Here is a 16,233-nt window from a genome sequence, read left to right as displayed (position 1 = left end):
ACATAGCTTTCGCTAAAATTGATAATCGCTGTATTTGATAATCGATGAACTTGATAATCGCTGAATTGCCATTCGCTGAAAATGGTTCGCTCAAATGACGTTCGCTCAAATGACACTCGCTAAAGTCGCTCGCACCGCACCTGGCGGCGAGTATGGGATCAGACGAGGTCGTTCTTTACGTCTGCACTCATTCTAAAAACAAACTGTAGGTATATGTTAACCGTGTATGTTCAATAAACCATAACCATCGTCTCCGATACAATGCTCGTTCTTCCTCCACAGTATACATTCCTCCATGGTATACTTCCTCCATTGAACCACGCGACGTTAATTACTAATATGTCCTCGAGTAGACGTTGTTCTGTGAGGCATAGACCTCTGTGTACCGGTGTATACGGTGGTCTGCGGCGCGGCATTAGTAGATGTAACATAATTAGTAAATCTGCTAACAACTAACAGGGGTAACAAGAAAGCACTGTAACAGAAGAAGACTTACAAACATCTATATGTCCTAAGGAAGGCGTTGTTTTTCGGCAGTGATGCGCCACAAGTGCTGCTGTAGCTACCAACCTCCGGCAGTGATAGGTTCAGGTAGATGAGACGATGGGGTAGGACATGCTAAAAGTAACACTTAAATCGGTTAGCTCTAACGACAGCACGCTGATACTGAAAAATGGCAGCTTTCAGCGCGTATACTCGCTAATCCAACTGCCCATGGTTTGGCACGGCACGCACAAACGACATTATATTGAAAATCAGATGAGTCAAATATCAAATTTCATCTCGAACAAAGGATAATAACAAATCAACAACATTCCGACCTAAACTTAAATGGCAGTATTTTTATGAACGAGAGGTAAAACAAAGAATACATTTTCGAGGAATCGGGTGACTGCAACCGCGTATGGCCGCTACTTTCCCCTCATCTCCCTCCCTCGCTCCGCCCTTCTCGCGACATCCAACTAGCCCCAGCAGCTGCACTGGTTGAACCTCTGCAGCTGAATGGCGCTCTCTGTAGGCGGGAAGACTCCAGAGTGTTCGACGACTAGCCACTGCTGGACACCACCTTGGAGAAGCTCGACGAGTGAGAGGTCGACCCGGAGCTGGAGACCTGGGTCCTCCGAGTGTGCGAGATCACCGTCTTCTTGTAGCCTGGCAATAAAGACGTAACGATTAGTCAATAAGGACATCAGAGTGTGGCCAGTCACACTTCTCCTGTACGGGGATGAAGTGGATAAGATCATGAGGTTAATTGCTATCGGATAGCAAAATGACTTTATAATGTTTGTTCAAAACAGTCTCAACATGCGTCTGACGAATATAACTATAATGTTATGGCACCTTTTCTTTAAGTGTTTGCACCCGAAACTCAAACAACACCGGCATCATCCCTTGTGGACCCGAATTCAGACAAAAATACGCAAACAAGCAACATTGAAAGGTTTTACCTATTTGCCCTTCTATGTATTTACAAAAATCGCGAACTCCTGTCCCAAGTCCCTAACCATTGGTGGAAATGACTCTGCGCGAGCTGCTACTGCTGCTACTGCTGCTGCTGCTGCTGCCGCCGCTGATGTAGCCGTGGCCGCCGGCTGTCTGTCGTCGCTCACGAGGAACCAGAACTCCGTCTATCAGGTGCAGGATTCCGTTGGCATTCGTGATGTCCCACTCCCGGACACGCACTCCGTCCACCTGCAGATGATGATGCACTTGTCACAGCGGTGGTGCACACCTATTGTGGATATTTGAAGACGATCAAGACACTGTGATGGACATAAGCTTACCATTTCAAACCAACGGTTAGCTCGTCGGTAAACTCCAAAACTCGTTCTACTAGGACATAGAAAACATTTCGAAGCAATGGCTCGTCCCCGTGTTAGTTGTAGACCAAGTAGCGACAATTGGTGTACCTATTTGATTTGCTTCAGGTAAGCATAACCGACCAACTCACGGTGAACTGGTTTCCTTCTCTGCGCAGATCCACCGAGCCTTGCTTGGTGGCCACCTGGTAGGTCAGATCCGGCTGGAACGAGCCCGAGCTGAGGATTCGCGTCGAGACGTGATTCTTCACCGTCTGGGGACAGCAAATACACGTTGGGAAATCATGTGTAGCGAAGGGAAGCTAGTGGGCCAGTAAGAAAGTTTTCATAGAACAAAGGTCACAAGGCAGTTCGGTTACACAAAAACCCTTTACTAACTTTACGTCCTGAAAAGGAAAGTAACATCGCAACCCCACATCCAACGACTCGCATCAGGCCACAATCCCCGCCGAGCTGACCGTGACCACTAACCTTGACCTAACATGACCCTACCTTGAGGAGGGTCTCCCTGTCGTTGAGGATGGCGTCCATCTGCGTCTGCCCCAGGGCGCGGAAGGCGGCGTCGGTCGGAGCGAATACGGTGGCCACCCCCTGCAGCTGCAGCTCCAGCGCCTTGGCGTCGTACGCCGACGCACGCTCCATCGCGGCCAGAAAGAAACTGGGACAGGAGACACGACCAGAGCTTAGAGATGTGAGAAGTGAAACCCACCCAGACATCGGGAAAAAAGAGAAAGGGTATTTTGACCGTTGACATGAAAGAAAAGAAACAACGAAACGGAGAAAGTCGACATTATGATAACCTTAAGTCGCCATTTCTTGTCATGTTCGGCTGCCTTTGCGATCTGCCCTTCGATAATGCTAACGAAGAATATATCATGCAGCGGAACTTCAGGGTCTTTCGAGATTTTATCGTACGAGCTCTTTCGAAAATGGTTTCTCTGGTTTTCACCTTTCTTTCAAAGAACCCTCGCAATGCAACGCTCACCTGAACTCGCCCTTCTCGCGGAGGATCTCCTCGATGGTCTTGTTGGAGGGCAGCAAGACGCGGTCGATGATGTGGAGGACTCCGTTCTGCGCCTCGATGTCGGCTCGCTGGATGATGCCGTTCTCTACAGCCAGCGCACTGCGGTGGACCTGGAGCCGCAGCGGGTTCTCCTCGTCCAGAGACATCTCCACCTGTGGACGGTGGGTTAGGTCACTAGTCAGGGAAGCTCGGGAGGTCAGAGACATCTCTACTTGAGGAAGGAGGGTGAGGTCAGAGGTTGTGGTCCAGCGTCAGGGAACAAGCAGCTCTGCATTGACTTGAAACTTCACTGGACAAAGACAAAACAGCGCACTGTACAGAGTAAGGCTGCATTATGTATAGGTAACTTCACAAACGTGGAAACGTAGAAAACGTGAGGCATTAAGTGTTTCCGCTATGCGCCCTGAAGGTCACCAGAGTTGAGTGCCTGACCTGGCCGTCGGAGATGCCGTTGCTCAGGATGCGTCCCTGGGTGCCGTGAAAGAGCAGCAGCTGGCGGGCTGCCTCCGGGTCCGAGCGGGCCTTCTCCATCACCGACTCGGACACCGCTGAGGGGCACGAGACCAAGAAGAGAGGCTTGTGATAACAGCGGTTTACAGATAAACTCCGCGACAAATATACATAGTTCACCGCTTATGAGGTGTGACTGCCTCAACAGAGCTAAGCTGAGCATATATTAATATCAGACGACGACAGTCACCTTGAAATGTTGCAATTATTTATCGGCAGTCTTTAAGAACTTTTGAAGATATTTGATTGCCTATCGCCTTATGCATCGTTACCACATTCGGTGAGGGACCGAACATATGACTTGACCTTTGCTATCATACAGTTATTGTCTGTATCAGCCTCGAGCTCAACCTTAGGCTGTAGGTCGTCATTGTACCGAGACAAACGTTCTCATGCAGCCCATGACATTATACCATTACAGCCCGATTCCCAAGCCGTCATCGTACCGAGGAATGCGTTCTCGTTGGGCACGAAGAGCGTGTAGTCGCCGAAGTCTCCGAAGGCCTCCTCCAGGCCGGCGACCCGCACCAGACTCAGGAACGTTAGAAGGCTGTACTTTTCGGCCAGCTCCAGGAAGTTCATCGCTGGAGGAAAGTGGAGAGCCCACTGGTCACTCATAACATTGGCGTAGTCGTAGGCCATGATAAAGGATTCAGAGACTTGGTATATTACATTATTGTGAACAGTTAGAAGGAAAAATATTTGCTAACAACTTAAACCCTTCCCAAGCAATACCCCTGTAAAAGACAGAGGTTTCTTAGAACGATTCGTCGCGTACAATGCGCAACAGCACAAGTTCATCCATACACCGATCCGTCTGGTGTTATACGGAGGTCGTCAAAATCTTTGTGCGATGATAATCATTTGTTCAACAAGTGAAACTTAGCGTTTATACATACGCTGATCTAAATCGCTCTACAGACGACTGACCTCTGTCTGGGATGAGCAGCTCGTCCAGCACGTGAACGACTCCGTTCTGCCCTGACATCTCTTCTTGGCTCATTTGGGCCCGCTCCACAAACACTGACTTTCTGTGGAAAAAAACTCATCGGTCAACTGCGCAAACAGCACCATTTTGTACTGAGCGCCCTTAGACTGTACCGCAATACACGTAGGCGCTACGGAACGCAAAATCCGCCCTCTGGGACTGAATGGCCTGCGCACGCCATTATTATGATATAACGATTATCATAAGGCTTATCTACTTAGTTCCATTATATGTCGGAGACCATGGTCGGAGTTGACAGAATTAATTCCGTGCAGTGGTTGGCAAGTTGGTATCCACAACCCATCCGGTAAGCGGCCAAGTGGCAGAATGACACGAGCCTCCACCAGTCAGCGGCTCGGCTTACTTGTCGCAGTTGAAGGCCACCTTGTTGTCTGCGTCGGTCCTCATCTTGTGCTCGCCAATCACAGCCGATTTACACACAGGGTGGGGCACCACGTGGTTCTTCAGCAGAGCTGAAATGATTCCGGAAATTATCACAATGGAGTCGGCTAACGATGTCAGCAAAAGAAACGTTTCATTTGTATTGGGATGGCATTATAAGTAACACCACTGAAGTACTGAAGTGAGTACTGAAGGACTTTCGATATGGATTGTGAACAATGGTCGAATATTGCAGAACAAAATTATCATTCGCCAATCAAGCTAAAATATGTGGCATAATTTTATTACCGTGGCGAGCCGCCTTATCGCTGAGTATTTTCTCCAGTCGCTTCTCCGGCAGCTTCTGGAAGGCCTCATCAGACGGTGCCATGATCGTCAGGGCATTCGGCATGCGGCGCAGTTCCTGGATGTACCCCGACTTCTCCAAGGCGTCCGTCAAGATGTTGAACCGGCCGTCCTGAATAAAAAAGCGACAAGCAAGTGTCGAAGACGGCCACGAAATGATGCATCTTTGCAATGACCAAAATGCTTTGAGAAAAAATTATATTCTCGAAAGACTGCTGATTGCTGTAGTCATAATGAAGACGACATATAAGGCTACGGATTATCCCTCGCATGTGTAGGGGGGGGGGGGTCGGATGGACCCCCCCCATGGTTTTTCGCGAATAACTCGCGTAAAAAGCGGCCGATCGCGACGAAACTTTCAGTACCCTCGCATTGATCAATTTTATACCTACCCTGAAAATTTCATGACCCTGACCCAAATGACCTTTGACGTGTGACCTCTTTTCCGAGACCATGTTTGGCCGGAATCGCGATTTCGCGTATGTCGGCTCGCACTAGCCGCGTGTTTGCAAGCTTTTCGTGGTTTCAAACGTTCAAACATGTGATTTGATGTTACTCCCGTGTGTGTCAAGGTCACCTGAAGGTCAGGTCAGGTCATTGACCTTTGGTGACCTCGGGTGACCTCGGGTCACTTTTTCGAGTTTTACATGTTTCTAGGCTAGTTTTTGGAGCTGAATTCGAATTTAGCAACCATTTGAACATTTACGAAGTAGTTTTGGTGACTTCGTAACATGTTACGAAGCTGTCAGAGGCGGTTGACACGTACTACGAATACCCGTCACGACGCCTACTGGTTGACCTGACCTGACCTGACCCGACCTGGTCTAAATGCTTCAAGACATCATCTGTGATCAAAACTAACACGATATTCGTGATCAGCACCTCGAAAAACCCCTTAGCAGCCACACTTTACGACTTTCTAACAGGTCCCGATTTTCCCGACTTTGGGTCATTGACCTGACCTGGAAGGTCAACCAATGACCTAGGACCTTAAAATTGGGTATCATCGGCTTCCTCTCGTCACGGGCAACATGCTCGTTTTTTCCGCGAAGCTCTAGCTCGATCAGGGGCCAAACGGCAAGGGGGGGGGTCCAACCGACCCCCCCCCCCCCCTACACATTAGAAGCTGGCAAACGCCGCACACATGCGAGGGTTATAGTCAGTCCATGCGTTGGGTTTATTGTCCGAGACTGCTCTTGCTCCATTGTCAGCAGAACCAAGCGGTAACCTCCAATTTCCTTCAGCGTTGCGTTTGACAATATCCAGCAATATCCGACAAGAGAACAGTCTGGCTGTACTCGGCTACAGAGCGGCAACATCTGATCTGCGTTTCCGTCACTCCTCATCATTTACCGTATATTTTCCCCCATAAATCTCAACCTGGATGACAGCCATTCTACCGTGTAGTTTCCCTCTGATTTCCACACCTGGATGACGAGGTCGACCACGGAGCTGCTGCTGATGGTGCTCGGATCCAGCACCGCTCCGATCAGGTGCAGCACGCCGTTAGTGGCCTTCTGGTCGCGTCGGATCAGCGGGTTGCAGTTGACCGTGGTCATCTGCCGCGACGGGGACACGGCACGTCAGAGCGATATCACTCACTGAAACGCTCATCGGAGTTCGCGGAGACGGCCTATTGAGAAAAGGCTTTCGACATGCTTATAAAATGTTTAAGATATAAAATGATTGATAAAATAGACCAAAGAAGAAATATTCCAAGCTTATAAGTTTTATACTAAAGACTAGAGGTACAGGTTTACGCGATAACTGTATGTTTTGATTTATATTATGTTACGGGTGCATTAGTTTGGGTGATTGACTTGTATTTTAAGATGTATTATTTGGATAGATTTGGATAGCTGTTTTTAATTAAACTGTAGGGGTTGGTGATAGGTGCGGGGTGTTCAAGTGTTTTGTATGGTAGTACCCTACCCTACCCTACCCTACCCTACCCTACCCTACCTTACCCTACCCCTACCCTACCCTACCCTACCCTACCCCTACACTACCCTACCCTACCCTACCCTACCCTACTCCTACACTACCCTACCCTACCCTTCCCTACCCTACCCTACCTTTACACTACCCTACCCTACCCTACCCTACCCTATCCTACCCTTACACTACCCTACCCTACCCTACCCTACCCTACCCTACCCTACCCTTACACTACCCTACCCTACCCTACCCTACCCTACCCCTACCCTACAATCCCCTACCCTACCCTACCCTACCCTACCCTACCCTACACTACCCTACAATCCCCTACCCTACCCTACCCTACCCTACCCTACCCCTACACTACCCTACCCTACCCCTACACTACCCTACCCTACCCTACCCCTACCCTACCCTACCCTACCCTACCCTACCCTACGCTAGCCTATAATCCCCTACCCTACCCTATCTTACCCTACCCTACCCTACAATCCCCTACCCTACCCTACCCTACCCTACCCTACACTTACCCTACCCTACCCTACCCTACCCTACTCCTACACTACCCTACCCTACCCTACCCTACCTTTACACTACCCTACCTTTACACTACCCTACCCTACCCTACCCTACCCTACCCTACTTTACCTTACCCTACCCTACCCTACACTGCCATCGACAATCCAAGTTTCAGCTAAATCGGCCCAGAAACGGCTGAGATATTGCAAACACAAATTTATCGTATTTACTGGCGAATCCCCTTGGCGAGGGGTGCCCGGCGCCGGTATTCGTTGTCAAAGGTCAATGACCTTCCGGCTCTGATTATTTCCAGTCAGTTTTTAAGCGAACAACTGAGCCTAAAGCACGTGCCCTCTGCTCGGCGCCGGTCGCGGCCCCATCACGTGCACACCGCTGAACCCACCCCCTCAAGAATTTAATACGACAAATGAGTGCACGCGATCGACTTACAGCGAAAATTTCACCCCCGTAGCCCTTACCGTTCCCGAGCAATAGCCTGTTTTTGCCGATTCTTATGCTAACCCTATGGCGCACATGAGCACGCGCCACGGGCGCACCCCCGGCCGCATCGTGCCCAAAATTTAATACGACCTGTTCATTTACGTGACCCATGAGTGGTAAAAATTTCACCATCCTGCGTCAATCGACGGAGCCGCAATAAGCGTTTTTGGGAGTAACCCCGACGGCGGCGTGGGCGTGGGCGGCGGCGGACTTTTTAAGATTTATAATAGTAGACTAGAGATACAGGTTAACGCGATAACTGTATGTTTTGATTTATGTTATGCTACGGGTGCATTAGTTTGGGTGATTGACTTGTATTTTAAGATGTATTATTTGGATAGATTTGGGTAGCTGTTTTTAATTAAACTGTAAGGGTTGGTGATAGGTGCGGGGTGTTCAAGTGTTTTGTATGGTAGTACCCTACCCTACCCTACCCTACCCTACCCTACCCTACCCTACCCTAACCTACCCTACACTACCCTACATTACCCTACCCTCCTACCCTACCATACCCTACCCTACCCTACCCTACCCTACCCTAACCTACCCTACACTACCCTACATTACCCTACCCTCCTACCCTACCCTACCCTACCCTACCCTACCCTACCCTACCCTACCCTACACTACCCTACCCTACCCCTACCCCTACACTACCCTACCCTACCCTTCCCTAACCTACACTACCCTACCCTACCCTACCCTACCCTACCCTACAATCCCCTACCCTACCCTACAATCCCCTACCCTACCCTACCCTACCCTACCCTACAATCCCCTACCCTACCCTACCCTACCCTACCCTACCCCTACACTACCCTACCCCTACACTACCCTACCCCTACACTACCCTACCCTACCCCTACACTACCCTACCCCTACACTACCCTACCCCTACACTACCCTACCCTACCCTACCCCTACCCTACCCTACCCTACGCTACCCTACAATCCCCTACCCTACCCTATCCTACCCTACCCTACCCTACCCCACCCTACCCTACCCTACCCTACACTTACCCTACCCTACCCTACCCTACTCCTACACTACCCTACCCTACCCTACCCTACCCTACCCTACCCTACCTTTACACTACCCTACCCTACTACCCTACCCTACCCTACCATACCCTACTCTACCCTACTACCTTACCCTACCCTACCCTACCCTACCCTACCCTACCCTACCCTACCCTACCTTACCCTACCCTACCCTACCCTAGTCCCTACCCTACCCTACCCTACCCTACCCTACCCTACACTACCCTACCCTTACACTACCCTACCCTACCCTTACCCTACCCTACCCTACCCTAACCTACCCTACCCTACCCTACCCTACCCTACCCCATACACTATACCCTACCCTACCCTAGTCCCTACCCTACCCTACCCTACCCTACCCTACCCTACCCTACCCTACCCTACCCTACCCCACCCCACCCCACCCTACCCTACCCTACCCTACCCTACCCTACCCTACCCCTACCCCTACACTACCCTACCCTTCCCTACCCTACCCCTACCCCTACCCCTACCCCTACCCTACCCTACCCTACCCTACCCTACCATATACTACCACCGACAGTCCAAGTTTCAGCTAAATCGGCCCAGAAACGGCTGAGATATTGCAAAAACAAATTAATTGTATTTACTGGCGAATCCCCATGGCGAGCGGTGCCCTGTGTCGGCCTTCGTTGTCAAAGGTCAACGACCTGCCGGCTCTGATGCTTTCACTCAGTTTTTTAAGCGAACAACTGAGCCTAAAGCACGTGCCCTCTGCTCGGCGCCGGTCGCGATTCTAATGCTAACCCTATGGCGCACATGAGCACGCGCCACGGGTGCACCCCTGGCCGCATCGTGCCCAAAATTTAATACGACCTGTTGAATTACGTGACCCACGAGTCGTGAAAATTTCACCCTCCTGCGTCAATCGACGGCGCCTCAATAAGCGTTTTTGGGAGTAACACCGACTGCGTAACCCCGACGGCGGCGTGGGCGGCGGCGGCGGACTTTTTAAGATTTATAATAGTAGACTAGAGGTACAGGTTTACGCGATAACTGTATGTTTTGATTTATGTTATGTTACGGATGCATTAGTTTGGGTGATTGACTTGTATTTTTAGCTGTATTATTTGGGTAGATTTGGGTAGCTGTTTTTAATTGAACTGTAAGGGATGGTGATAGTTGCGGGGTGTTCAAGTGTTTTGTATGTTGGGCCCTTTTTGAACTCAACCCTACCCCTACCCTACCCTATCCTACCCTACCCTACCCTACCCTACCCTACCCTATCCTACCCTACCCTACCCTGGCCTACCCTACTACCCTACCCTACTCTACCCTACTCTACCCTTCCCTACTACTCTACCCTACTCTACCCTACTCTACCCTACCCTACCCTACCCTACCCTACCCTACCACACCCTACCCTACTACCCTACCCTACCCTACCTAACTCTACTCTACCTAACTCTACCCTACCCTACCATACCCTACCCTACTACCCTACCATACCCTACCCTACCCTACCCTACCCTACCCTACCCTACCCTACCCTACCCTACCCTAGTCCCTACCCTACCCTACTACCCTACCCTACCCTACCTTACCCTACCCTACCCTACCCTACCCACCCTACCCTACCCTTACACTACCCTACCCTACCTTACCCTACCCTACCCTACCCTACCCGTAACCTACCCTACCCTACCAACCCTACCCTACCCCTACCCTACCCTACCCCTACACTACCCTACCCTACCCCTACCCTACCCTACCCTACTCCTACACTAACCTATCCTACCCTACCCTACCTCTACCCATACCCTACCCTAACCTACCCTAAACTACACTACCACCGACAGTCCAAGTTTCAGCTAAATCGGCCCAGAAACGGCTGAGATATTGCAAAAACAAATTAATTGTATTTACTGGCGAATCCCCTTGGCGAGCGGTGCCCTGTGTCGGCCTTCGTTGTCAAAGGTCAACGACCTGCCGGCTCTGATGCTTTCACTCAGTTTTTTAAGCGAACAACTGAGCCTAAAGCACGTGCCCTCTGCTCGGCGCCGGTCGCGATTCTAATGCTAACCCTATGGCGCACATGAGCACGCGCCACGGGTGCACCCCTGGCCGCATCGTGCCCAAAATTTAATACGACCTGTTGAATTACGTGGCCCACGAGTCGTGAAAATTTCACTCTCCTGCGTCAATCGACGGCGCCGCAATAAGCGTTTTTGGGAGTAACCCCTCCTGCGTAACCCCGACGGCGGCGTGGGCGGCGTGGGCGGACTTTTTAAGATTTATAATAGTAGACTAGAGGTACAAGTTTACGCGATAACTGTATGTTTTGATTTATGTTATGTTACGGGCGCATTAGTTTGGGTGATTGACTTGTATTTTTAGGTGTATTATTTGGGTAGATTTGGGTAGCTCTTTTTAATTGAACTGTAAGGGATGGTGATAGTTGCGGAGTGTTCAAGTGTTTTGTATGTTGGGCCCTTTTTGAACTCAACCCTACCCCTACCCTACCCCTACCCTATCCTACCCTACCCCCTACCCTACCCTACCCTACCCTACCCTACCCTACTACCCTACCCTACCTTACTACCTTACCCTACCCTACCCTACCTTACTACCCTACCCTACCCTACTCTACCCTACCCTACCCTACTACCCTACCCTACTCTACCCTACCCTACCCTACCCTACCCTACTACCCTAACCTACCCTACTATACCCTACCCTACCTAATTCTACCCTACCTATCTCTACCCTACCCTACGCTACCCCTACCCTACCCCATCCTACCCTACCCTACCCTACCCTACCCTACCCTAGTCCCTACCCTACCCTACCCTACTACCCTACCCTACCTTACCCTACCCTACCCTACCCTACACTACCCTAACCTACCATACCCTACCCTACCCTACCCTACACCTACCCTACCCTACCCTACCCTACCCTACCCCTACACTACCCTACCCTACCCTGCCCTACCCTACCCTACCATACCCTACCTTACCATACCCTACCCTACTACCCTAACCTACCCTACTATACCCTACCCTACCTAATTCTACCCTACCTAACTCTACCCTACCCTACGCTACCCTACCCTACCCTACCTTACCCTACCCTACCCTACCCTACCCTACCCTACCCTAGTCCCTACCCTACCCTACCCTACTACCCTACCCTACCCTACCCTACCCTATCCTACCCTATCCTACCCTACCTTACCCTACCCTACCCTACACTACCCTAACCTACCATACCCTACCCTACCCCTACCCTACCCTACCCTACCCTACCCTACCCTACCCTACCCTACCCTACCCTACCCTACCCTACCCTACACTACACTACACTACACTACCACCGACAGTCCAAGTTTCAGCTAAATCGGCCCATAAACGGCTGAAATATTTCAAAAACAAATTAACTGTATTTACTGGCGAATCCCCTTGGCGAGGGGTGCCCTGTGTCGGCCTTCGTTGTCAAAGGTCAATGACCTGCCGGCTCTGATGCTTTTCACTCAGTTTTTTAAGCGAACAACTGAGCCTAAAGCACGTGCCCTCTGCTCGGCGCCGGTCGCGATTCTAATGCTAACCCTATGGCGCACATGAGCACGCGCCACGGGTGCACCCCTGGCCGCATCGTGCCCAAAATTTAATACGACCTGTTGAATTACGTGACCCACGAGTCGTGAAAATTTCACCCTCCTGCGTCAATCGACGGCGCCGCAATAAGCGTTTTTGGGAGTAACACCGACTGCGTAACCCCGACGGCGGCGGCGGCGGACTTTTTAAGATTTATATATTATATAATAGTAGACTAGAGGTACAGGTTTACGCGATAACTGTATGATTTGATTTATGTTATGTTACGGGTGCATTAGTTTTGGGTGATTGACTTGTATTTTTAGCTGTATATTATTTGGGTAGATTTGGGTAGCTGTTTTTAATTGAACTGTAAGGGATGGTGATAGTTGCGGGGTGTTCAAGTGTTTTGTATGTTGGGCCCTTTTTGAACTCAACCCTACCCTACCCCTACCCCTACCCTACCCCTACCCTACCCCTACCCTACCCCTACCTTATCCTACCCTACCCTACCCCGTACCCTACCCTACCCTACCCTACCCTACCCTACCCTACCCTACCCTACCCTACCCTACCCTACCCTACCCTACTACCCTACCCTACTCTACCCTACCCTACCCTACCCTACTCTACCCTACTCTACCCTACCCTACCCTACCTTACTACCCTAACCTACCCTACCCTACCCTACCCTAATACCCTACCCCTACCCCTAAACTAACCTACCCTACCCTACCCCTATCCCTACACTACCCTACCCTACCCCTACCCTATCCTACTACCCTACCCTACCCTACCCTACTCTACCCTACCCTACCCTACCCTATATCTTACCCCTACCCCTACACTACCCTACCCTACCCTTACACTACCCTACCCTACTCTTACACTACCCTACCCTACCCTACTCTTACACTACCCTACCCTACCCTACCTTTCCCTACCCTACCCTACCCTACCCCTACTCTACACTACCCTAACCTACCCTACCCTACCCTACCCTACCCCTACCCTACCCCTACTCCTACCCTACCCTACCCTACCCTACCCTTACACTAACCTACCCTACCCTTACACTACCCTACCCCTACCCTACCCTACCCTACCCTACCCTACCCTACCCTACCCTACACTACACTACCACCGACAGTCAAAGTTTCAGCTAAATCGGCCCAGAAATGGCTGAGATATTGCAAAAACAAATTAATTGTATTTACTGGCGAATCCCCTTGGCGAGCGGTGCCCGGCGTCGGTATTCATTGCCAAAGGTCAACGACCTCCCGGCTCTGATTTCGCTCAGGTTTGCAAGCGAAGAAACTGAGCCTAAAGCACGTGCCCTCTGCTCGGCGCCGGTCGCGATTCTAATGCTTACCCCATGGCGCAGATGAGCACGCGCCACGGGCGCACCCCCGGCCGAATCGTGCCCAAAATTTAATACGACCTGTTGAATTACGTGACCCACGAGTCGTGAAAATTTCACCCTCCTGCGTCAATCGACGGCGCCGCAATAGGCGTTTTTGGGCGTAACCCCTCCTGCGTAACCCCGACGGCGGCGGACTTTTTAAGATTTATAATAGTAGATTGTTTTTCATTTCATGATTTTTCCTATTCGTGTTATGTGCCTATGGTGGCTTATAATAAACGGTATTATTATTATTATTATTATTATTATTATTATTATTATTATTATTATTATTATTATTATTATTATTATTATTATTATTATTATTATTATTATTATTATTATTATTATTATTATTATTATTATTATTATTATTATTATTATTATTATTATTGTTATTATTATTATTATTATTATTATTATTATTATTATTATTGTGAAATAGTTAAATACCGTGTAGCTCACGTTGAGCTGAGTGTTTCATGCTCGATGGATCGTTCACTGACCTGGTTGGAGTACTTGCTGAGCCGCAGCTGCGCGCCACTCCGGGTCTCCACCAGCTGGTCAGCACGCATCTCCTTGGTGGTCAGCTTCCCGTCCAGCAGGTGGTACAGCAGGACCGGACTGAGCGGGTTACCGGCCTGAGCCTCCAGCGAGCCCCGCAGACTCTCAGACATTTGCTGCGAAACCGGCGCCACGACCATCATCGACATTTGGCTCGTGACAATCTCGGAAAGTGGGCATTGGGACAGCCTAGGATAGCAGAAACGCAGCTCTCAGAAAACTGCTAACGCGATGCAGAGACCACCAATGCTAGTGATGCTGGGAACTCATTTCTGAGAATGAGTACAGTGCACACTGTAGCAGCGGAAGACGTTATTCCAGTGCGACTCGACAAACATTTGTCGTTTATCCAACTTCAATACCTACCTAGCTGCGATGTACCTACATACATATGTAGCTATAGTTATGGCAAAGCAAAACACATTATATGTAGTGTTTTATGTGCTGTATATGTAAAAGCCATGCTAATGATTTATGATAATGGCCATAATCGTGCGGCAATCCCTATTCAAAGAAGAGGAACTATTTCCATTCGTACGTCGAAGGCCTCGTTGGTTGGCAGGAACAGTGTGAAGGCGCCGTCTCTGCGCAGTTCCGACTCCAAACCGGCGTCGAGGATGGCAGACACAAATCTGCGGGTCACAGCGACAGTAAATGTACCGATCATCGGCGTGACAACAGTCATCAAACGACAGGGGACGAGGTAACAAATGATAAATCAATTAAATGTCAATTAATGATGAACTATGGGACTCCATCTACGGTAAACTTTGGATAGTATATTCCCAGAAATGTCAGGTATATCATAAGCCCATATATTCTACGTCTCATAGCGTTTTATTTCTTGTAGACCATAACACTTGGCATCCAACCTTTTTCTCGTAAATAAACCCAATCAAATCACCTTGCGTTTAAATGCTTAAATTTCGATTTCCCCAAAAGCGGACACAATAATCTGTAAGATAACATACACGGCTGAAACTTACCGAGTGGCTCCGAGGTCTCTGGCGGTTTCCAGGAGGTTTTTGAGCGGTTTGACTGAGGTACACCCTTGGTCTCCTCCGCTTTGCTGGTATCCCTCGCAGCACTCGTAACGGATCATCCTGAAAGCCAACACTCAGCGCTGATCCTTTTCTTATGAAAGGACTGAAGGGCCATGTGCAGTTTCAAGAAGCACCTCGATCGTTCAATAAAACGTTCATAAAACAGACGTAAGAAGACACAAGTGCACTTGGGGAAGGGAGGTCGAGCAGCACAAACATCGCATATGCATTTCGTAGTGAACAATATAAACACAACATATTGGCTGTAATTAATCATGAATGGGCTCAATGAACTACATACGTCTTTTGTCCGCATATTTCTCGGTTGATCCAGAAGCGACATTCGGTCCAGATTTCAATGTCCGTCCCCGGAACTTCTTCCACCACGCAGGCATGCGGTCTGAAACGGTAAAAAGGACATGTGGCCGAGCGGTTACTGGTTATAGTTACGACCGAAACAAGTGCCGATGCTTTTCCAGCTCAATCGCTCACAGAATGACTTCTTTGGATGGCCAGACCTGATCAAACCCATTACTGAACCCCCTGGTCGAGGTCAATCGTCAAACATTTACTGAT

The 16,233-nt window shown here is 49.7% G+C and overlaps 1 protein-coding gene across 1 annotated transcript in view; it reads right to left on the bottom strand.

The window, feature by feature from the left end:
* Positions 1–210: 210 nt before the first annotated feature.
* LOC122371943 (periostin-like) overlaps positions 211–16,233 on the bottom strand; it is a 28,775-nt gene continuing 12,752 nt past the window's right edge. Inside the window, exons 2-16 of the mRNA XM_043348743.1 lie at positions 15,959–16,057; positions 15,601–15,717; positions 15,153–15,246; positions 14,557–14,730; positions 6,517–6,648; positions 5,033–5,201; positions 4,707–4,815; positions 4,285–4,385; positions 3,801–3,938; positions 3,277–3,392; positions 2,806–2,996; positions 2,313–2,478; positions 1,952–2,074; positions 1,506–1,692; positions 211–1,152 (exon numbers count right to left, since the gene is read on the bottom strand). Of these exons, the coding sequence (XP_043204678.1) occupies positions 1,046–1,152; positions 1,506–1,692; positions 1,952–2,074; positions 2,313–2,478; positions 2,806–2,996; positions 3,277–3,392; positions 3,801–3,938; positions 4,285–4,385; positions 4,707–4,815; positions 5,033–5,201; positions 6,517–6,648; positions 14,557–14,730; positions 15,153–15,246; positions 15,601–15,717; positions 15,959–16,057 (2,023 nt within the window). The 3' untranslated portion in view covers positions 211–1,045. The remainder of the gene's footprint in view (positions 1,153–1,505; positions 1,693–1,951; positions 2,075–2,312; positions 2,479–2,805; positions 2,997–3,276; positions 3,393–3,800; positions 3,939–4,284; positions 4,386–4,706; positions 4,816–5,032; positions 5,202–6,516; positions 6,649–14,556; positions 14,731–15,152; positions 15,247–15,600; positions 15,718–15,958; positions 16,058–16,233) is intronic.

This window comes from Amphibalanus amphitrite, unplaced genomic scaffold (genome assembly GCF_019059575.1).
Source record: "Amphibalanus amphitrite isolate SeventyFive unplaced genomic scaffold, NRLGWU_Aamphi_draft 001295F_arrow, whole genome shotgun sequence".
Classification (NCBI taxonomy): domain Eukaryota; kingdom Metazoa; phylum Arthropoda; class Thecostraca; order Balanomorpha; family Balanidae; genus Amphibalanus; species Amphibalanus amphitrite.
This window is presented reverse-complemented; position numbering and strand designations above follow the sequence as displayed.